Source organism: Cervus canadensis, chromosome 31 (assembly GCF_019320065.1).
Source record: "Cervus canadensis isolate Bull #8, Minnesota chromosome 31, ASM1932006v1, whole genome shotgun sequence".
Taxonomy (NCBI): Eukaryota; Metazoa; Chordata; class Mammalia; order Artiodactyla; family Cervidae; genus Cervus; species Cervus canadensis.
The window spans coordinates 31,173,878-31,195,827 of NC_057416.1; the positions used below are offsets into that span (position 1 = coordinate 31,173,878).

General features: G+C 43.9%; 2 protein-coding genes across 18 annotated transcripts in view; one reads left to right on the forward strand and one right to left on the reverse strand.

Moving 5' to 3' along the window:
* Positions 1-16,590, forward strand: part of DDHD2 (DDHD domain containing 2) — a 30,040-nt gene extending 13,450 nt beyond the window's left edge. For 3 of the 5 annotated variants that reach the window (XM_043453983.1, XM_043453980.1, XM_043453984.1), the window contains 3 exons: positions 701-863; positions 13,766-13,873; positions 14,638-15,767. In XM_043453983.1, the coding sequence (XP_043309918.1) occupies positions 701-863; positions 13,766-13,847 (245 nt within the window). In that variant the 3' untranslated portion in view covers positions 13,848-13,873; positions 14,638-15,767. Of the gene's footprint in view, positions 1-700; positions 864-13,765; positions 13,874-14,260; positions 14,280-14,637; positions 15,768-16,092 lie in introns of those variants that run through there. The other 2 variants (XM_043453982.1, XM_043453981.1) reach the window with 2 other exon arrangements.
* Positions 16,591-16,873: 283 nt separating this feature from the next.
* PLPP5 (phospholipid phosphatase 5) lies at positions 16,874-21,884 on the reverse strand. Of its 13 annotated transcripts, none has more exons than XM_043453996.1 (7): positions 21,734-21,884; positions 21,407-21,594; positions 21,022-21,132; positions 20,585-20,648; positions 19,974-20,098; positions 19,172-19,342; positions 16,874-17,871 (listed from the first exon to the last, which is right to left on the reverse strand). In XM_043453996.1, exons 1-7 carry the CDS (start codon positions 21,880-21,882, stop codon positions 17,783-17,785), a joined length of 897 nt encoding a protein of 298 aa, XP_043309931.1. In that variant the 5' UTR covers positions 21,883-21,884; the 3' UTR covers positions 16,874-17,782. The 13 variants fall into 13 exon arrangements, with proteins under 13 accessions (XP_043309931.1, XP_043309934.1, XP_043309933.1 ...); XM_043453999.1 differs by having other exon boundaries at positions 16,874-18,035; positions 21,022-21,112; positions 21,516-21,594; positions 21,734-21,883; XM_043453998.1 differs by having other exon boundaries at positions 16,874-18,035; positions 20,004-20,098; positions 21,022-21,112; positions 21,486-21,594; positions 21,734-21,883.
* Positions 21,885-21,950: the final 66 nt, after the last annotated feature.

A 21,950-nucleotide genomic window follows, 5' to 3' on the forward strand; every position in this document is an offset into this window, starting at 1 on the left:
GTGACACTGTACACAGTGGTTTCCTGCACCAGGCCAGATAAGAGGGACTCCCTGGTGTCTGGTTCTTATTCTCCCTGGGTCTTCTTAACTTTCCCCTTGTTATTGTTTAGAGCCAACACTATACTATGAGTCCTACTGGGCCTTCAGCTCTGCTGGTTTCTTTCTGTCATCAAATAGCCACAAATTGTGGAAACACATTATCTGTGAGGGAAAATGTTAAGAGAAGCTGAGCATCTAGTAGCTAGGCTTTAAAGCACTCCCCGCTCGGGCAGTGTGGCAGCGACGCTAAGAGCCCACACTGAAGAGCCTTGCCTTACCGGGGCTGTCTGTGTATTCATGGGTCAGTTTCGTTTTCCTGGCTGGGCACTAGCTAGGACACTTCTCTTGATTTCACAGTTAATACTGCATTCTTTTGCTTTAATTTTCAACTGCCCAAGGAGATCTAACCCTGCTTGCATTTATTTTGTAAACCAAAGGTGAATGGAATTAGCTGTCAAAGGTATAGGAAAGAAAGGGGATTGGATAAAATCAGTGTGGCTTGAGAACAAGCTTTAAGGGCATGGAGAGGAGATGAGAGATGAGAGAGCTTTCAGAGCAGAGTAGCTCGTCCTCTGCTGAGGCTGGAGTGTGAGGGGGAGGTAAGGACAGCCTTGGAGGGCTGGAAGCTTCTATGTTCTGACCATGGTTCCTTCATATCCAGATGTTAACACAGAAGAGAACCCTGTGCCAGTGAAAGAGGAAGCCCCCCCCATCCATGTGGGAATGCTGAATGGAGGCCAGCGCATTGACTACGTGCTTCAGGAGAAGCCCATTGAAAGTTTTAATGAATATTTATTTGCTTTACAAAGCCATTTGTGCTACTGGTAAGTGTTCCTTTTTGTTCTGGGGGTTTTCTTGGTCTTCAGTTCAGTTGCTTAGTCATGTCCGACTCTTTGCGACCCCGTGGACTGCAGCACGCCAGGCCTCCCTGTCCATCACCAACTCCTGGAGCTCGCTCAAACTCAAGTCCATCGTGTCGGTGATGCCATCCAACCATCTCATCCTCTGTCGTCCTCTTCTCTTCCTATTTCAGTCTTTCCCAGCATCAGGGTCTTTTCCAATGTCAGTTCTTCGCATCAGGTGGCCAAAGTATTGGAGCTTCAGCTTCGGCATCAGTCCTGCCAGAAAATATTCAGGACTGATTTCCTTTAGGATTGACTGGTTTGATCTCAGTGCAGTCTCTGAGGGGACTCTCAAGAGTCTTTTCCAATAGCACAGTTCAAAAGCATTAATTCTTCGGCACTCAGCCTTCTTTGTTTATTAAGACCAAATATTTGTTATTTGTGTTTATTTTTAACAACATTTATTATAATTTTTTTAATGACAGCCTGGTGTGAGGTCACAGGTGTGAGGTGATATTTCATTGTAGTTTTGAATTGAATTTCTGTGAGGATTAGCGATGTTGAGCACTTTTCATGTGCCCATTATCCATTTGTCTTCCTTGGTTGGAACTTCAAATGACACGATTGTGCTATTTTGTATTAATAATTATCTGAACAAGCAATCATTCTAATTCCAAATGAACATCGGCCTATGATGCTTTTTCTACATCTGTCAAAGACTTATTTCACTAAGCATAATATTTTTTTGGTCCACCATGTTGCTGCAAATGGCAGAATTCTGTTCTTTTTTAATGGCTGTGTATTATTCCATTGTAAATATGTACCACATCTTTATTTATTTGTCTGTTGATGGATGCTTAGGTAGCTTCCATATCTTAGTTATTGTGAATAGTGTGGCTGTGAACACTGGGGTGCATATATCTTTTCAAGTTAGTGTTTTTGTTTTTCCTGGGTATATGCCAAGGAGTGGAGTTGCCAGATCATATGATAGTTGTATTTTTATTTTTTTGAGGAGCCTCTATACTGTGTTCCACAGTGGCTGCACCAGTTTACATTCCCACCAGCAGTAGATAAGAGTTCCCTTTTTTCCACATCCTTGCCAGCATTTATTATTTGTGTTCTTTTTGATGACAGCCATTCTGACAGGTGTGAGGTAATGTTTCATTTTGGTTTTGAATTGAATTTCCCTGGGGAATGGTGATATTGACCACCTTTTCATGTGCCTGTTATCCATTTGTATGTCTCCCTTGGAAAAATGTCTCTTCAGTCTTCTGCCGATTTTTTGATTGGGTTATTTGGGGACTTTTTTTATATTGAGCTTTATGAGCTGTTTATATGTTTTGAATATTAACCTGTTATTGCTCATATCATTTGCAGATATTTTCTCCCATTCAGTAGCTTTTGGTTTCATCTTGTCTATGGTTTCCTTTGCTGGCAAAAAGCTTTTATGGATTAATTAGGTTCCATTTGCTTATTTTTGCTTTGAAAGACAAACCCAAAATATTTTGCTATGATTTATATCAAAGAGTGTTCTGTCCGTTTTCTCTTCTAGGAGGTTTGTGGTTTCCACTCTTGTATTTAGATGTTTAATCTGTTATGAGTTTATTTTTGTATATGGTGTGCAGAGATTTTATGTCATTCTTTTACATGTTGCTGTCCAGTTTTCCCAGCACCACTTATCAAAGAAATCGTCTTTTCTTCATTGTATATTCTTGCCTCCTTTGTTGTAGATTAGTTGACTCTGGGTGTGTGGGTTTATTTCTGGGCTCCATATTCTGGTCCATTGTTCTGTGTGTCTGTTTTTGTGCCAGTACTAATATATTTTGACAACTGTAGCTTTGTAGTATAGTCCGAAGTCTGGGAGGATAACTTTGACAATATAGGGCCTTTTGTGATTCTGTATAAATTTTAGATTCATTTGTGCTAGTTCTGTGCAAAATGTCATGGGTATTTCAGTAGGGATTACATTAAGTCTGTAGATTGCTTTGGGTAGTGTGGTCATTTTAATAATATTAATTTTTCTGATCCAAGAGCACAAAATATCTTTTCACTTCTTTATATCATCTTTAGTTTCCTTCCTCAGCATTTTATAATTCTCGGAGTATAGGCTTTCATTTCCTTGGTTAAGTTTATTCCTAGGGCATTTTATTCTTTTTGATGTAATTTTAAATGGGATTTTTTTTTTTGATAGTTCATTAATATCATATAAAAAGCATTAGATTTCTGTATATTAATCTTGTATCCTGCAAGTTTACTGAATTCATTTGTTCTAATAGCTTTTTGGTGGAGGCTTTAGGGTTTTCTATGTAAAGTATCACATCGTCTGTAAATAGTGCCAGTTTTACTTCCTCCCTTCCAACATGGGTGCTTTTTCTTCCTTCCTCCCTTCCCTTCCTCTGATTGTTGTGGCTTGGACTTCCAGTACTGTTTATGTTACATTGAAGAAGCAAGAGTGGACATCTTTGTCTTGTTCCTGAATTTGGAGGAAAGGCTTTCAGCTTTTCATTGTTGTGTATGACGATAGCTGTGGGTTTGTCATAGGCAATCTTTATTATGTTATGTCCTCTTTATACCAACTTGGAGAATTTTTGTCAATGTATATTTAATTTCATTAAATGCTATTTCTGTATCTATTAAGATGATCATATCATTTTTGTCCTTCCTTTTGTTGATGTGGTATGTCACACTGATTGAATTGTGAATACTGAAGCATCTTTGTATCCCTGGGATAAATCCCACTTGATCATTGTGTATGATCTTTATTTTTTTGAGTTGTTTGTTACAATATTTTATTGAGTTTTGCATCTGTAGTCATCAAAGACATTGATAAGTAGTTTTCCTTTTTTGTAGTGTATTGGTCTGATTTGGGTATCAGGATATGATGGCCTCACAGAATGCATTTGGGAGTTTCTTCCTCTTCAATTTTTTGGAATAGTTTAAAAAGGATGAGTGTTAAATCTTTGTAATTTGCTAGAACCCCCCCGGGAAGCTGGTCCTGGACTTTTGTTTCCTGGGAGGTTTTTTTTATAATTTGTACTTATTATTTTTGGCTGTTCTGGGTCTCTGTGGCTGCGCAGGCTTTTCTCTAGTTGCAGAGCGTGGGGGCTCCTCATTGCGGTGGCTTCTCTTGTTGCGAAGCATGGGCTCTAGGCTGCGCGGCTTCAGCAGTTGTGGCTCCTGGGCTCTAGAGGACGGGCTCAGGAGTTGTGGTGCATGGGCGCAGTTGCTCCGCGGCACGTGGGATCCTCTCGGACCAGGGATCGAACCTGTGTCTCCTGCATTGGCAGGCAGATTCTTCGCCACTGAGCCACCAGGGAAGCCTCCTGCGAGTTTTTTAAATTCAAATACAATTTCACTACTAGTGTTTGGTTTATTCAGATGGTCTGCTTCTTATTGATTTCAGTCTTGCCAATTTTTATGTTTTTTTAGAAATTTGTCCGTTTCTTCTAGGTTGTCCAATTTGTTGGAATATGACCATTGATAGTATCCTCTTATGTTTTTCTATCTCTGTGGTATCAGTTCTATTTCTCCTCTTGCATTTCTTATTTTGATTATTTTGGATTCTCTCTTCTTGGCGAGCCTGGTTATCAGTTTTTGATTATCTTTTCAAGAAACTAACTCTTGTTTTCACTGATATTTTCTGTTGTTTTTTAAAATTTTGTATCTATTTATTTATGGCTGTGCTGGGTCTTCATTACTACACCAGCTTTTCTCTACCTCACTTATCCTATCTTCTGCCTCCGTTATTCTACTCTTGGTTCCCTCCAAAGTGTTTTTGATCTCATTCATTGCATTATTCATTTTTAATTGACTCTTTATTTCTTCTAGGTCTTTATTAAACATTTCTTGCATCTTTTCAATCTTTGTCTCCAGGCTATTTATCTGTAACTCCATTTTGTTTTCAAGATTTTGGATCATTTTTATTATCATTATTCTAAATTCTTTTTCAGGTAGATTCCCTATCTCCTCCTCTTTTGTTTGACTTGGTGGGCATTTTTCATGTTCCTTTACCTGTTGGGTATTTCTTTGCCTTTTCATCTTGTTTAGATTGCTGTGTCTGGAGTGGGCTTTCTGTATTCTGGAGGTCTGTGGTTCCTTTTTATTGTGGAGGATTTACCCAGTGGGTGGGGTTAGACGATTGGCTTGTCAAGGTTTCCTGGTTAGGGAAGCTTGCGTCAGTGTTCTGGTGCGTGGAACTTGATTTCTTCTCTTTGGAGAGCAATGGAGTGCCCAGTAATGAGTTTTGAGATGGGTCTGTGTGTTAGGTGTGACCTTGGGCAGCCTGTATGTTGATGTTCAGGGCTATGTTCCTGCGTTGCTGGAGAATTTGCGTGGTATGTCTTGCTCTAAAACTTATTGGCTCTTGGGTGGTGGTTGGTTTCAGTGTAGGTATGGAGGCTTTTGGACCGTCACTTATTACTTAAAGTTCCATGTAGTCAGGAGTTTTCTGGTGTTCTCAGGTTTTGGGCTTAAGTCTCCTGCCTCTGGATTTCAGTTTTATTCTTCCTGTAGTCTCAGGACTTCTCCAACTATACAGCACTGATAATAAAACTTCTAGGTTAATGGCGAAAAGATTCTCCCCCGTTAGGGACACCCAGAGAGGTTCACAGAGTTATATGAAGAAGAGGAGAGGGAGGAGGGAGATAGAGATGAGCAGGAGGAGAAAAAGGGGGACTCAAGAGGAGAGAGACAGATCTACGCAGTTGTCTGTTCCCAGAGTGTTCTCCGTAGCCCAGACACCTACAGAGATTCACAGAATTGGATTGGGAAGAGAAGGGGAAAGGAGGAAATAGAGGTGTTCTGAGGTAGAAAACAGAGAGTCAAGATTGGGAGAGAATAATCAACACACTCCTGAATAAAAATGGGAACTGAATTTCGGTTTAAAAATAGGGCTTCTCTTCTTTTTTTTTTTTTGTAAGGTTATAGTGTATTGAAAATGAAAATTAAGGAGTAGTAGAGGAGTACTAGAGAACTTTAAAAGAAATAAGAGAAAAAGAAAAATATAAAATAGAAGAGAAAAAGGAAAGAAGAAAAAAAAAGAAAATTTTTTTCCCTAATTAAAAAAATCATAAAAATCTATGAAAATGAAAGTTAAGGAGTAATGGGGGAGTAATAGGGAATTTTAAAGGAAAATAAAAGAGAAAAAATAAAAAAGAAAAAATAAAAAATAAAAAAATTTTTTTTTCTTACTTAAAAAAAAAAATATATATATATATATATATATATATATCTCTAGGAATTTCTCTGGAGCTGTTGCGGTCAGTGTGGGTTCGGCTCAGTTTCAGATAGCTCCTCGTTCCAGCTTACACTTCTCGATATCTACAGGCCCCTTCCAGTGTAGTCGGTGTTTTCTACAGGGATTTTAATCTGTTGCAAGGTCCCTTCTGAAGCGGTTCCCTTTGTTTATTTGGCTTCTGTTTGCCGGTCTCTTCAGACCCTCATTTCCGCCCTGACACAGGCGGGCGGAGGTGGACTCTTATTTAGGTAGCTAGTTCCGTCGCTCTGCCGGGAGGGGCTGGCGCTGCTTTCTCTGTCTGCGCTGCTCAGGCTCCCGGCTGTTCTATATGGAGCGCGCCCCACGCAGCACGAGGTTCCAGCCCTCGGGTGTTCCACAAAAGCGCGGAGCGAAAAGCTGCGCCTGCTCTCTGTGCCTTCCCCGTCAGAGCGGTCCAGGCAGCCAGGGGCTTGGTGGGCGCACTCTCCCCAGGTGTGGCGCGCCCACTCCCTTCCGCGGACCCAGTCTCAGTTTCCGCCGGCGCCAGTCGGGTGCGCGCGCCTTCCGCCCTCTGCGTCCCCAGCCCCAGTCCCCGCCCGCGCCGGTCGGGTGCCTGCGCCCTGTGTCTCGCCGCGACCTTCCCCTCCCCCCTGCCTCCTGCCTCCGGCGGGGCTGGGCCGGTCGGCAGCCTGCGAGCTCTTCTCTGGACTTTCTCGGTCCCTTTGTTCTGCGAACGGCCGGCAGTGTGTTCGGGCCGGTTAATTTTCTCTCTCTCTTTTGCTCTCCCACAGTTCAAGTTGGCAACTCACAGAAGCTCCCTCCGATTGTCCTCAGGGCACTCAGGCCCGGACCCTAGCCCAAGCAATGCCGCCTAAGACTCCCTTCCCGGGACGGGTCTCCGTCCTTAGCTCTTTTGTCTCACTTTTTATCTTTTATATTTTGTCCTACCTCCTTTCGAAGACAATGGGCTGCTTTTCTGGGTGCCTGATGACCTCAGCTAGCGATCAGAAGTTGTTTTGTGAAGTTTGCTCTGCTTTCAGTTATTCTTTTGATGAATTTGTAGGCGAGATAGTGGTCTCCCCGTCCTACTCCTCCGCCATCTTGGCTCCTCCTGGCTGCACCAGCTTTTCTCGAGTTGTGGCAAGCGGGGCCTAGTCTTTGTTGCAGTGCATGGGCTTCTCATTGCGGTGGCTGCTCATTGTGGAGCATGGGCTTAAGGGCACGCAGGCTGCAGTAGTTGCAGCACCTGGATGCAGTATTTGCAGTTTCAGGGCTCTTAGAGTACAGTCGCAGTAGACCAGGGATGGAATCCGTGTCTCCTGCATTGGCGGGTGAATTCTTCACCACTGAGCCACCAGGGAAGCCCCATTGTTTTTTTTCTTTAAGATATGTTTTATTTCTTCTCTCTCTGATCTTTATTATTCCCTTGCTTCTGCTGACTTTGGATTGTTTTCTTTTTCTAATTCCTTTAGGTGGTAGGTTTGAGATTATTCTTATTTCTCAAGGAAATAAGTGAAAAGTAAAAGTTTAGTTGCTCAGTTGTCTCCGACTCTTTGCGACCCCATGGATTGTAGACTACCAGGCTCCTCCGTCCACGGGATTTTCCAGGCAGGAGTACTGGAGTGGGTTGCCACTTCCTTCTCCAGAGGATCTTCCTGGCCCAGGGATCAAACCCGGGTCTCCCACATTGTAGGCAGACACTTTTACCGTCTGAGCCACCAGATAAGGAAGGCCTGTATCACTATAAACTTCTCTCTTAGATCTGTTTTTTCTGCATCCCATAGATTTTTGGAGAGTCATATTTCCATTTTTATTTGTCTCAAGGTATTTTCTGGTTTCCTTTTTGATTTCTGTATTGACCCATTGTTTTTTTTAGTAGCATATCATTTAATCTCCATGTGTGAGTTCTTTTCCCATTTTTCTTTCTGTAATTGACTTCTAGTTTCATGCTATTGTGGTTGGAAAAAATGCTTGGTATAATTTTTATCCTCTTAACATGTGATCTGTTCTGGAGAGCATTTCATGTGCACTGTAAAAGTCTGGAAAAAAAAAGTCTGTATTCTGCTATTTTTGGACATAATGTCTAATATATTCAAATCGTCTATAATGTGTCATTTAAGGCCATTGTTGCCTTACAGATTTCCTGTCTGGATGATCTGTCCATTGATAAAAGTGGGATGTTAAAGCCCCCTGCTATTACTGTGTTATTGTCAGTTTCTCCCTTTACATGTTGAGGTGCTCCTGTCTTGGATGCATATATGTTAAATGTTATGGCTTGTTCTTGTCATGATCCCTTTATCACTATAGAATGCCCTTCTTTGTCTTCTGTCATACCCTTTGTTGTAAAGTCTGTTTTGTCTGATAGGAATATTTAGCCCATTGGCATTTAAAACAGTTACTGATGTAGACATGTACTTACTGCCATGTTACTACATGTTCTCCCGTTGTTTTGTGATTCTTCTCTGTTCTTCTTGTTTCTTCCTTTGTGGTTTAGGGAGCTTCTTGGTGACTCAAATGGTAAAGAATCTGCCTGCAGTGTCAGAGACCCGGGTTCAGTTCTTGGGTCCAGAAGATCCCCTGGAGAAGGGAATGGCAGCCCACTCCAGTACTTGCCTGGAGAATCCCATGGACAGAGGAGCCTGGCGGGCTACAGTGCATGGGGTCGCAGAGTTGGATATGCCTGAGCGACTAACACTTTGTGGTTTAATGATTTTATTTAGCAGTATGCTTATATTCCTTTCTTTTCAGTTTTTGTGTATTTGTTGTGTTCTTTTTTTTATTTGTGATTACCGTGGGGTTCATATATGTTGACCTGTATCTTCTTGTTTTAAACTGGCAGTCATATAAGTTCAAACACATTCTGAACATTCTACATTTATACTCCCCTCCTGCATATTTTGATGTCATATTTTATATCTTCCTGTTTCATGTTTATCCCGTAACTGTCTATTGTAGTTACAGCTGCTTTCACAGCTTTTTTTTGTCTTTTAATCTCCATACTGCTCAGTTAAGTGCTTGGTCCTCAGTCCTTACTCTGTATTTCTTCTCTGTAGGTTCTTTCTTCTTTTCCACTTAGAGAAAACCCATTAACATTTCTTTTAGAGTAGGTTTAGTATTGATGAAATGTTTCAGGTTTTGCTTGTCTGAGAAGTTCTTTGTCTCTCTTTCAGTTTTAAATGGTAATCTTGCTGGGCAGAGTACTCTAGGTTGCAGATCATGCCACTCCCTTCTGGTCTGCGTGGTTTCTGCAAAGAAATCAGCTGATAGTCTTATGGGTGGGGATTCTGTTTTCTTTTTTTCTTGCTGCCTTTAGAAGCCTCTCTCTACCTTTTGCCATTTTAATTATGTTATCTCTTGGTGTGGGTTTCCTTCAGTTCAACTTGTTTGGGGCCCTCTGTGCTTCCTGTTCCTGGATATCTTATTTCCTTCAGGTTTGGAGAGTTTTCAGCTGTAATTACCTCAGCTGCATTTTTGATACCCTCCTCTCTTCTGTCTTCTCCTATAATGTGAATGTTGGTTAATATTATTTAAGAGATTTCTTATACTGATTTCATTTTTAAAAATCTGTTTTTCCTTTTGCTGTTCTGTTTGGATGATTTACATTTTTCTGTCTTTCAGATCATATATGTGTTCTTTTGTATCACTTAGTCTGCTATTCATTCCTTTTAGTGTGTTTCTTTTTCTTTTTTGGGGGCAGCTATTGAATTCTCTTCAGATTGGGTCTTTTTAAATATTTTCTAGTTCCTTTTTAAAATTCTATGTTCAAGTATTCTTTTCCCTAAATTCAATTAACATTTTTATTAACAATGTTCTGAATTCTTTACCTGCTAATTGTTTATTTCTGTTTCATTATTTGTTTTTTCAGTGTTTTTTTCTCTTGTTCCAGTTGAGAGCAGTTCCTCTGCATTTTGATTTTGCTTAACTTTCTCTGTCACTGTGAATTTAGGTGAAACATTTACCTCTTGTGATAAAGGGGTGTTCTGATGTGGGAGCATCCTTATACAGACTGCATGTGCCCAGTGTCTCCACTGGGAGAGCTGGATCCCCTCAGCAGGGGGTGGGGCTGGAGCTGGGTGTGAGGCAGACCTCGCCCCTGCCCAGTGGCCGGCACCCTGCTGGGACAGGATCTGATCCAAGTTGCTGGAGGCAAGGGTCAGGCGGGCTGGCTCTGTTCCCTGTGGGTGTGTGTCCTCCCCCTCCCTGCGTTGGAAGCCTTGCCCCAGAGCCGGGAAGTACTGACCACAGTGGCGCCCATGTGGACCCTCTGCAGGCAGAGGTCTGAGCTGTCTGCCCACGGGAGCTGCACTTGTTCCCTTGCTCTGCTCACACGCAGCCTCACGCACATGTCCCCCTTGCCCCTCACAGCCCATCACCATGCCCAGCCTCCACCAGCTGTCTTGTCACAGGGTCCCTGGGGCCGGTGTGGAGTCTCCGTGTATGTCCTGTGGGAGCTGTGGGGTAGAGGCTGCCGTCAGAGTTCTAGGCTCCTTCTGACACGCCACGTGAGTAAGTGCCAACCATGACTGCTGCCAACACCCACGCTCCGCCCTGGGCCCGGGGAGCCCCTGGACACTGTGCAGTGCTGCGTCGTCCTGCTGGAGGACGTGGAGCGGAGGGAGGTGCGCGCCCAGGCGGGGGGCCTGGCAGCCACTAGAGCACTTGTCCAACCGCCCCTCTGCCCTGCTCTCCTCGCGGGCGTGCACAAGCCAGCACACACACACAGACACACACACACACTCCCTCCCTCCCTCCTTCCCACAGCCCTCCTGCTAGTTCCACCTGCCCTCCCATCAGCAGGGGCGGTTCATCTCCCTGGGTTACGACCCCAGGCCTGCAGCATCCCTTGAGGCTCTCACCGTTCACTCCCCGGGATGGGTCTCTGCCCCAGTATTCTCCCTCTTCAGTCCCCTCTCAGGGGCACAGGTGCTGACCTGATCGCTTTTCTTCCTTTCCTACCCAATTACATGTGGATCTCTCTCACAGCCTTGGTTGTACAGGAGTTTTTCTGCCAGTTTCCAATGAGATTTATTCCATATATAGATGTAATTTTGATCTGTTTGTTGGCAAGGAGTGAGTTCCATGTCTTCTTACTCTGCCACCTTGATCGATCCCGCCTTGCCATCCATGCATCATCTTTGGTGAATTGTCTGTTAAAATCTTTTGCCTGTTTTAAAAAATTGGATTATTTCATTATTAAGTTTCAAGATTTTCCTATATTTACAAATCCTTTTCAGATACTTTTTCTCTCTCAGGATGTGATTTTTCATTTGTCCAACAAGTATGTTTTGAAAAGCAAAAATGTATTTTGATGAAGTCCAATTTATTGATGTTTGTGCTTTTCTGACATAGATAAGAAATCTTTGCCAAGTGAAAGTCACTCAGTCGTGTTCGACTCTTTGCAACCCCATGGACTATACAGTCCATGGAATTCTCCAGGCCAGAATACTGGAGTGGGTAGCCTTTCCCTTCTCCAGGGGATCTTCCCAACCCAGGGATCAAACCCAGGTCTCCCCCATTGCAGGTGGATTCTTTACCATCTGAGCAACCAGGGAAGCCCAAGAATACTGGAGTGGGTAGCCTCTCCCTTCTCCAGGGGATCCTCCTGACCCAGCAATCAAACCGGAGTCTCCTGCATTGCAGGTGGATTCTTTACCAGCTGAGCTATCAGGGAAGCCCAAATCCAACATCAAATCTTATTTCTCTAGTTTTAGAAGTTGTGTCATTTTAGCTTTTACATTTAGGTCTGTGATCCACTTTGGTTAATTTTTTTTTTTGGTTAATTTTTAAATATAGTGTGAGGAAAGGATTGAGGTTCATTGTTTTGCCTGTGGCTTTTATTCTAGCAACATTTGTTGAAAAGTTTATTCAGACGGAGAAACTGTTGAATTGCCTTGGCCCTGTTTTGTTCTGTTGATCTGTTTGTCAGTCTTTACATCAATAAAACCCTGTCCTGATTACTGTAGCTTTATAGTAAGGCTTGAAATTAGGTATTATAAGCCCTTCATCTTTGTTGTGCCTATTAGTAGTTATTTGAGGTATTGTAGGTCGTTTGCATTTCCATATGTAGTTTAGAATGAACTTGTTAATTTCAACCAAAAAGCTTTTTAGGGATTTTGATTGTGATTGCGTTTTATCTTTGGATCAATTTGGGCGCGGGGGAGAACTGATACCTTAATAATGCTGAGTCTTCTGACCCACAAACGTGGTATCTCTCAGTGTATTGTCATCTTTAGTTTCTCTCAGAAATGTTTTGTGGCTTTTAGTGTACGTATCATGCACGCTGTAATTATTGCCCTCTCCGTTACAAGGTTGATCATCTTGACATATACTCGAGGACCATTTTAATTTTCTTTTTGGGGAATTATCTATACTCTTTATTCTGTTTCATATTGAATTGTTTTTTTTTAATTGATAAAATCTGTGATATGAGTTGTAAATGCCTTTTTCCCAGTTTAACATTGTGTACATTGGTTTCTTGCTAAGTATAAACTTTGATTTTTATGTAGTCAAATTTATTTTTTCTTTTTTGGCTTCTGGAATTTGTGTCATGCTTAGATTTTCCTTGTTTTCCAGAGAATTCCTTACCAGTTTATTCTGATATTTTAGGGTTTCATTTTTACATGTAAATCTTTGCTTCTCTTCAAATTTATCCTTGTAAGAAGATGTGAATTGATTCAAATCATTTTCCAGATGGCTCTCCATCTGGAAAACACTGTTAATAGATTTGAGATTCTAACTTCATTGTATTAAATTTCTGTGGGTTTTTAAGTCTTACTTTTGAACTTTCTGTTCTTTTCTATTGACTCATTTATTTATGCACCAGGATCACACCATTTTAATATCTGATTTAGCTAATCTCCTCTCATTGGGATAGGAGGAATTTCTTAACCTGCAGTCCACGTGCAGAGCTTGTAGGGGACAGAAAAAGTCCATGAGTCTAGTGAAATTCTACTTACAATTTTGGGTATACAGTATATGTGTATGATGTCTTTTCAGGGAGAAATCCATAGGTTTCATTAGATTCTCAAATAGGTCTATGACTCAAAAAATGTTAAACCTCAGATCTAAAAAAGTGTTTGAGCCAGATACCTGTAAGGCAATCCATGAATGTTATTTTTATAGTCATATTTCTTTATGAATGAGATATAAGTAATTGCTTGTACACACACTGAGTAATATTGGGAAGATACATAAGAAATTGATAACACCAGTTGTCAGAAGGTGGGAACTAGTGGTTTAGAAACAGTGGGAAGGAGACTTCATTATTATATCCTTTGTATCTTTGATCTTTATCCACATGATTGTATTGGCTTTTCTTTTAAAAAGGTGACTCAATTTTTAAAAATTAAAGTGATGAATTGGATGACTCTTCTATGTTGTCCCAAGAATGAGTTCTGTGGAGGGAGGGCTTGGTAATTTACTACTGGCTTTTTTATATTACAGAACACAATGCTAGACTTCTTTGTTAGAAGGTAACCTAACAAACAACTTCTTTGCTAGGTTACCTTCCAAGCCACTGTTAGATATACCACTTCTAAGCCAGTTTTTTTTTTTAAACAGTAAAAAAAATGAATTTGTAAGATGGTTGTGTAGATTGTTAGATAGTATATGTAAAACACCTAGTACAAATGTTAGTTTCTTTTTACAACATAATCTTTTCTCTCTCCAGGGAGTCTGAAGATACAGTATTGCTGGTTCTCAAAGAAATCTACCAAACCCAGGGTATCTTCCTTGATCAGCCTTTACAGTAAAAATGAACCACCTAAGGCTGCTTAATGTAAGTTTTTAAATGTCATGTATGTAGCATTGTTCCTACATATTAACATGTGGAGCCTCAAAAGCTGCTTGGAAATGTACTTTTTGTTGCTTGTCACCAAGATCTAGGTTATTACTCATTTTTAGAGGGACTCTGGTTAAAATTCATGGGAAAAAGCACTGGAGGCCATTTAGAGAAAGGTTAGCATGTGTTTTGCTAGCAACTTGGTCCAAAAACACTTGTCATTTTTAGGATCTAAACTCAGAATCTTCATGGTTCTGACCATCTAAGAGTTACCATGACAACATTTACAGCTTTAAGTACATACAGTCCATTCTGGGATTTACATTGCTGTTGTTGATCAGTCACTAAGTTGTGTCCAACTCTTTGTGACTCCATGTTCTGCAGCACACCAGCCTCCTCTGTCCTCTACTCTCTCCTGGAGTTTGCTCAGATTCATGTCCATTGAGTCAGTGATGCCATCTAACCAACTCATCCTCTGCTGCCTCCTTCTTTTGATTTCAATCTTTCCCAGCATCGAAGTATGGGAGCTTCAGCATCAGCCTTTCCAGTGAATGTGCAGGGTTGATGTTCTTTAGGATGGACTGATTTGAGCTCCTTGCAGTTACAGCAGTTTCAGCTTTCAGCATAGACAGCCCAGCCTAGGATTTACAGTACTCAGCCCTGTATATATGTATTAACAGTCAGAAAGCTTGTGTGTCAGACTCGGGCGTTCTCTCTGGTTGCTGTCAGCGTGATGACCTCCCTTCCACTTTCTCCCCTAGATGGACACTGAGGGATCCTTCCCCAGAAAACCCGCCTCTGTTCCTGCGTTTTCCTCTCAGCTGTGTCGTTCCCTGCATGTTGCCTGCTACTTGCTCACCACTAGGGTCTCTGGAAGATAATCTTCCTCTCTGGAAGCAAGTGGAAAAGCAAAGGGAAGACCCTGTCACTTTTTACCACTGGCTTCACAGAAACATTCGCCATTCTTTCTTGATGGCTGCGGGCAGTCTGCATCTTTAATTCTCTGATGGTATTTATGTACCACACTCTATTGCTTATTACTTGAGATGGTATAAACCTTGCCTTGAGTTTGTTTTGGGTTGGGTGTAAATTTTTCTAGGAGGTTATTGTTTATCTTTAGAGAATATTCTAATCTGGTAGTGGGTTCCTGAGACTCAGAAGCCATTCTGGGTCTGCTTATGGTCATGGGTGTTCTCTGCGTTTGAAGGCCAAATCTTAAGTGGAGGAGGCAGACTGGTGGGCAGTCAGATTCTTGCCCGCCAACTTCTGTTTTCCACACGTACTGTATGAAGAAAGACTAAAATTATAAATACTGTTTACTTTCTATAGTTGACTGACAAGATTTATTGCTAGGACTCACAGAGGCTGTTCATTGTTTTTACAGCTATTTGAGCTGCTCTAAGAGTCTAAAGTGGACAGTTTAGTTTCCATCAGGTACATCTTTATAAAGATATTATATATCCTAGACCTGCCCTTTTATATCGTATCATACTTCAAACTGGGAGACTCCAAATGAAGTCCAACCTAGTTATTTGTTAGTTCTTAAGTTTAAAGTTATAAACGCTGAAAAACCTGCAGCTACACAGCTTTGACTGCTTATGAAGTGATGAATAAAAACTTCTAGTGGTGTGTTCATGGTGGAACAACTTGTGAAAGCCATCTGCCACATCAACTTGTGTGAAGGGAGTGTTAAAGACTGTTCTCTTCAAACAGACGCTGTCGCTCTGAGTCCCCGCAGAGCAGGGAGCAAATGGACAGGCCTCGGCACAGGCAGTGCCGGGGGAGGGGTGGGTCCGCCCAGGGGGATCCTGGCTCTGTGGGGCTAGGAACAGCTGCTGCAGAGGCAGTGTCAGAGTGTGCAGGTGAGGTGGGTGAACGCAGACCCCCGGCGTTTAACAGCGTTTAATAGGCCATCTCTGTGACAGCAGACCCCCGGCGTTTAATAGGCCATCTCTGTGACAGCAGAGGGAATGTTACCATCACGCTAGAGATAAGGCTGGGGTACTGCTGAGAGCCTGGCCTCTCCGTGTCCATCTGCTTACAGACTAATGCTGACCAAGCCACTAAGACGTTTCAGCTCTATGAAATGCTTTCTTTACTACATAAACTCCGAGACCGAAATAAGGGTCACTGAGAATTAAGTAGCATTCAATGTAAAGGGGGAGCTTTCATCAAGTTGTTGTCCTCAAATTTAAATTTACTCTTCCTATTAACAGAGTAAGTAAATTGTAAGAGAAAGCCAAAGGACAAGCAAGAGTGAGTCCCTGTAACCAAAGATGAACAGCATCACCCCGGATTGTTAGATAAACCACTGTTTGTACTAAGAAGTGTTTCCTTCCTGGTGGTGAAGGGCAGGTGACTGGAGAAGAGCTTTATGCCCTGTGCCCCCTGTGTTGGCATCATGGATGCGTCACACCGGGCGCTGAGCTGGGCTTAAACTCCTTACTCAGCTGTTTATCTTTTGCACAACTTCAGTTGTAGCATGTGCAATCTCTTGACCAAGCCTATTTTTAAACTATGGTAGAGTATCATTTTATACATATTTCCAGCTGCAGAATTGGTATTGCTTATCTCAGCAAGAGAGATTGTTTGCATGGAAAGATTAATAGCACTGATTAGCTTTCTAATATTTTGCACTTTTTGAAATGTTTGTTTTTTATGTGATTATATTTAAAACTTTAGTAAATACTGAAATAAAACCGATTTGACCAGTTGCCTACTTCTACCTGGCTCATCCATCAAAGACCAAAGAGAATCAGTACAATAACCATTTTCTCCTCCCCTCTGTGTTACTAAAACAAATTTTAAAAAAGTACTGGGCAAAGAACTGACATTCGGGTTCTTTTCCCTTGACTGTTAAACTACGGTGATTATAAGGTAAATATTGAGAGCTCTTTGGTATTATTAACATCAGCCACTGCTGGAGACAGTTGAGTCACTTATGTCAGATGGGGAATCCAGTGTTTAACTTGAAATGTTTCAGTTCTCAAATGGAACTTTAAGTGCAAAGCCCACATTCACTATTTTATTTGCATATTTCATTTACATAAGGAAAAAGGTGCACTGAAAATGTTACAGAAAGAAACAAAAAACAAGGTCATATTAAAGTATGATCAGCATACAGAGAAGGGTAGTTTCAGGTCCTGTGCATCAGTTCTGACGACGTCCCGTAACTGTTCCTCACGGCCCACTGGGGACAGCACAGGACCCGCTGGTCTGTCCTCCAGCTAAGTCTCTGAGCACCCTCTCCTGCCTCAGCCACATGGCAGGGTGGGTGCGTTCGCACAGGTCTGCAGCCGTGACTGCAGGCAGGGCGGCTCGTGAGCTCGGTTCAGCACCGGTGGGGCCGGGACCGGCATCCGCTGTTGGTACTGAAGCGACGCTCCTGACCGTTTTCTTGTTTACTGTGTTTACTCAGTAATTCAACAAATTATCAAATGACTTATATTCACAGAATTCAGAAGGGACAGCACTATTTAGCTGGACTTGGATAAGCATAACAGTGGTAAATTAGTCAGAATTGGACATTTTCCTATTTCAGGCGTGGAATTGTCCCACCAGAGAAAGTAAACTGAAGTAAAATAATTTAATAGCTCATGGCCTGGATTTTAAGATTCTGAGCTATGGAAAGTGGAAATTAAGTTCTGGTAATCAATGCTAGTGTCTAGGATAAAGTGAGGCTAATGTAAATGGTTCTTTGTGACAAAATCCTTCTAAGAACCGTACTGAAGTTACATGTGAAAACACTGGACCTTGGGATACCAGTCCGGTGGACCAGACTCGTACGCTGTTGGGGGACCATGCGTGGCGAACACTAGTGCAGAAGGACTTCAACCCCTCTCGATAAATCCCTGTGCACCGGGGCAAAACCGCACCAGCCTGTGGGCTTCTGTCCTCACCTGTGTCTCAGGAGGTGAAGGTCAGACATTCTTGTCCTGGGCGTTGGGGGAGAGGAGGGCCGATGGGCCTGTTCTCCAGGGAGGCGGCTCCAGTGTCTAAACACAGAAGGGCTGCGGGTTGCGGGGCTGCTTCTGCGCGGCGGGAAGAGCAGGGCTGAGGGGCAGCGGCCTGTGGCACTCGGCGTCCGTCAGCGGGGGGTAGTGCTGCCTGTAGCAGCTGTACGCGGACGCCAGGCCGATGGCGGACCCAGCCAGGACGTCTGAGTGAAGACAGGAGACGGCCTTCCCTCACTCACAGGTTGTGCTTGCCGGTGGAGGGAGCTTGACCCTCCAAGGCCACTCGTTTAGCCTGCAAAACCCCTACATTCCAGGGTTACGGTTTTGGGGGATTTTCTTAGTTTTATCATATAGCGGCACTATTGTAATGCATTATCAAGCTGTTCCTTAAACACCAAATCAAAACACATCTTTAGTTAAATAAGTGTGACAAGACATTTTCTGAGTTCACTACATTGAGTTATTTTAGTTTGGAAGAATAACAGGTTCATTGAATACTATGAAAAACCCCTCATCACCATTCAAAGGGTTCTAGAGGAAGGAATAAACTCTCCAGGAGTTGCCTCTCTTCGCAAAAATTTAGTTTATCCTTCAGAACAGCTCCTAAGGGCCTCTAGCTAATACTGGCAGCTTTTTTGTTTGTGTTTTTTTTTTTTTTTTTTAAATCTTGGGCTTTCTCTGCAGATACTCTGTAATTTGGATGTTTTACTATATCATTCAACTTAAATTTCTTTGGTTTAATTACAATTTTATGTTTTTTAAATTTTACTTCCATTACTGAACAAAAACCTTGACAGTGAAGTTGATTTTTAAGATAGTAAACTGAACTTTGAGGTTGGTTGTAAAAAATTTCTTAAGAGTTTTTTCTGAACTTATGATGCTTTAAAGTAATGGGAAAATTAGGATGTCCCTCTCTGGTAATCTGTTTAAAAGATAACAGTGGGGACTTCCCTGGCAGTCCAGTGGTTAAAACTTTGCCTTGCAACTCAGAGGTTGTGGGTTTGATCCCTGGTCAGGGAGGTAAGATCCCACATGCCTTACAGCCAAAAAATCAAAACATAAAACTGAAACAATACTGTATAAAATTCAATAAAGACTTCAAAAAATAAAAAATAAAAAAAAAATAAAAGATAACAGTGAAAAAAAAAAAAAAAAAAGGAACAGTGTGCTTTCCCATCTTCCATGTAGCAATAAGCCACACTCTCAGTTCAGATCCAGACCATCCTCCACGCACTTGTCTGTTCACTCAGCAGATACCTGGGGGTGTGTCCCAGGCCACGTGTGGGGGACAAATGATGGGAGAACCGTGGAGGGTCTATAGCCCGGACGCCTCACTTACCCTGCCAGTGATGCTTGTAGTCACAGGTGCGGGACAGTGCAATCACAGCTGCCAAGAGTAGGGGTGACAGAAACGAACAGAATCTCCAAGATTTTCCTCGGCCTCGTGGTGTGAAGCAGTGTAACTTCCCCGCCAGATAGAAGGATGCGAAGCCCAGGCCGGCAAATGCAACTAGAAGAGGGAAAACCTCTCAGTATATGTCTTTTAAAGGAAAAGAAGACAGGGTTATGAACATGTTCTTAGCCCTTTTTGTAGCTTCTGGTGTAGATCACTGATCGCGACTGTCAGTTATGAGGGAGGAGAAAACAAGGGAAAATGAAGGATTATGTCCCAAAGTGAGTGACATTTACCCGGAAAAGAGTTTCTGGAATCCTAGCGATGGGACTTCACTTCCCATTGCCTCTGTTTCCTCATGTATAAATGGGAATCATAAAAAGAACCCATCTCATTGGGCTAATATGCTGTCAAATGAGACACGAATCTAAAATGCTTTTGGAAGTACCTGACTAGATAGTAACTCTTCCATAAAGGTTGGTTAATATTTTTATGACTAGCACGAGACTGCAGGATTTAGGCAGATAATACAGTAATAATGTTCAAATTTCATGAAGGGAAACTACTTCCTCTGTCCTTAAATGTTTAATACTTGAGGTTCAAGCTTGTTATTAAAGAAGGGGGGCTCTCTGATTTCTAGATACAAGAACAAGAGTGTGTGAGATGTTCCCATCCTCACAAGTTCCCTTGGGTTTTCAATGATTAAAAAAAACCAAACACAGATGTAGAGTTCACATGGTATTCATACAGGAAGAGTGGCCACTGGGGAAGCTCTTACGGCCCTCGTTCACCACGGCCTTGTCTCCCGTGCACACCAAGTCTCCACGGGCTTGCCCATCAGGGAAGCAGCGGTAGAAGAAGTCTGGGCGTGGCCTGGAAGAAATACGCCAGGTCTGAACGTGGATCATTCACAACTCCAGAAATTGTTCTTCTGTTGTGTTAGACATCGATTAACCTGTTAACTGTCAATCAAATAGCATCCCAGGCAAAACAGTGAAACTGGACTGGATAGTCACCACTAAGAGAAAAGCCTTATTTTTCTTTTTTTTTTTCGTTTGGCTTATTTTTCCAAGGTTAGTATTTAAATCAGAAGAAGAAAAAAAGGCTGCTGCAGCACATAATTACTTGTTAGGGGAGAGAGTCAGCCATGCTGCAGCTTCCTCAGGGTGCTCTGGAGGACACACTCTGTGGCACTGGGAAATGTGCTGTTCTGAGCAGAAAAGAGCCGGAGAGTCAGAGGGGGACCGAGGCAGAGGGAAGGGAGGAAGCGTTAAGAGAGGAGGCTCGGGAAGGTGCGGCGGGGGCTGCGTGACCCCCCTCTCCTGACGGGGGAGGGCTGACGGCAGCTCGGGCACTCACCTCCCCACTATCAGTTTGATCGTGTTGGTGAAGACGCCATTCAGGGCCAGGGCCAGGCTGGCCGCTGCAAAGCAAAGAAATTCACTGTCGGCGGGTCTGCAGAGGTCCCTGCCTCGTTCAGCACAGCCACAGGGGACACTGTCTCGTGGGACAGCAGAGTGGTCGGCCTCCAGGCAGACTGGAGCATAAAGGAACGCGGGCCTTGGTGGCCACTGCGGTGCCACAGGGAGGACGTCCGGCCTAGCCTGAGGACGCCCGCAGGTGCACAGTCCTGTGCCCACAGGTGTACCCGGGAGGTGACCCACAGCTCACAGGTAGAAAGCGGGGTAAAGGGGAGACAGAGTCACCTCAGGGGTTCGCAGCACGTGGCCTCCACACACTGAGGCCACCAGCTCCATGGGGGGGACCCGACGGCAGAGGGCGGGGGGCACTCTTACCCAGGCAGGCCTGCCGGCTGTCGGCTGCATCCGCCTTCTTGAGACACCTGGCCAAGAGGACGGGAGCCAGCGGGGAGAGGAAGGCGATGACCTGCACGGGACACAGCGGAGCTGAGCACACGAAAGAGAACAGAACCAGCTTGAAAACACAAGACCTCCGACAGCAAGAGGGGCGGAGTGACAGCAGAAGTCACACACCAGACCTGAACTGCTCCCCTGCAGGGGCGGCGTCCAGGGTCCGCCTGCCGCCCCCTGGGCCCCGAGCTCCCCCGGCTGCCCTGCGCACTGCACCCAGCACGTGTCTCCCCAGCCAAAGCGGAGGGACATCCGCTCAACCCCGCCGAGAAGCACGGCGACGCGAAGCCCCGTCTAGCACGGAACTTCCCATAAACGTCGCCGCGGAGCCGGGATGACCGCCCACGCCCTGAAAGCGCGGTCAGAAGGCAGGCTGGTTCTCCACGCACAAACATCGGCTTGGTGGGGAGATACTCTGCCTCCACGTACGGATTCCGGTAAAGCCACATCTCCTCGGGCTGGATGAGCCTCTGGAAGGGCGGCAGCAGCTCCGTCACTCTGAAGGGGACACAAAGGAGCGGAGCGTCGGCGGCTTCCGGCAAGCTCGCGCGGAACCCGGCCGGGTCTCGGAAAGGAGGGTGGGGGGCTGAGGGCCCAGGCCCGGGGTCGGGGAAGGGGGCAGAGCTTAAGTCCTTACAGGAAGGCCGCGAACAGCGCGAGCCGCACGCCCACCTCGGCCGCGAGGGCTGCGACGGCCACCTTCCCCTTGCCCATCGCCTGGTGAGCGCTCAAGGCTGACGTGGCGGCGCCGGGGGCGGGGCGCCGCGCGGGAGATGGGCGGGGCATCGCTTCGAGGGCGGGGCGCCGCGCGGGAGATGGGCGGGGCGGAGGGAGGAGTCGTGTCCCCCCCCCCT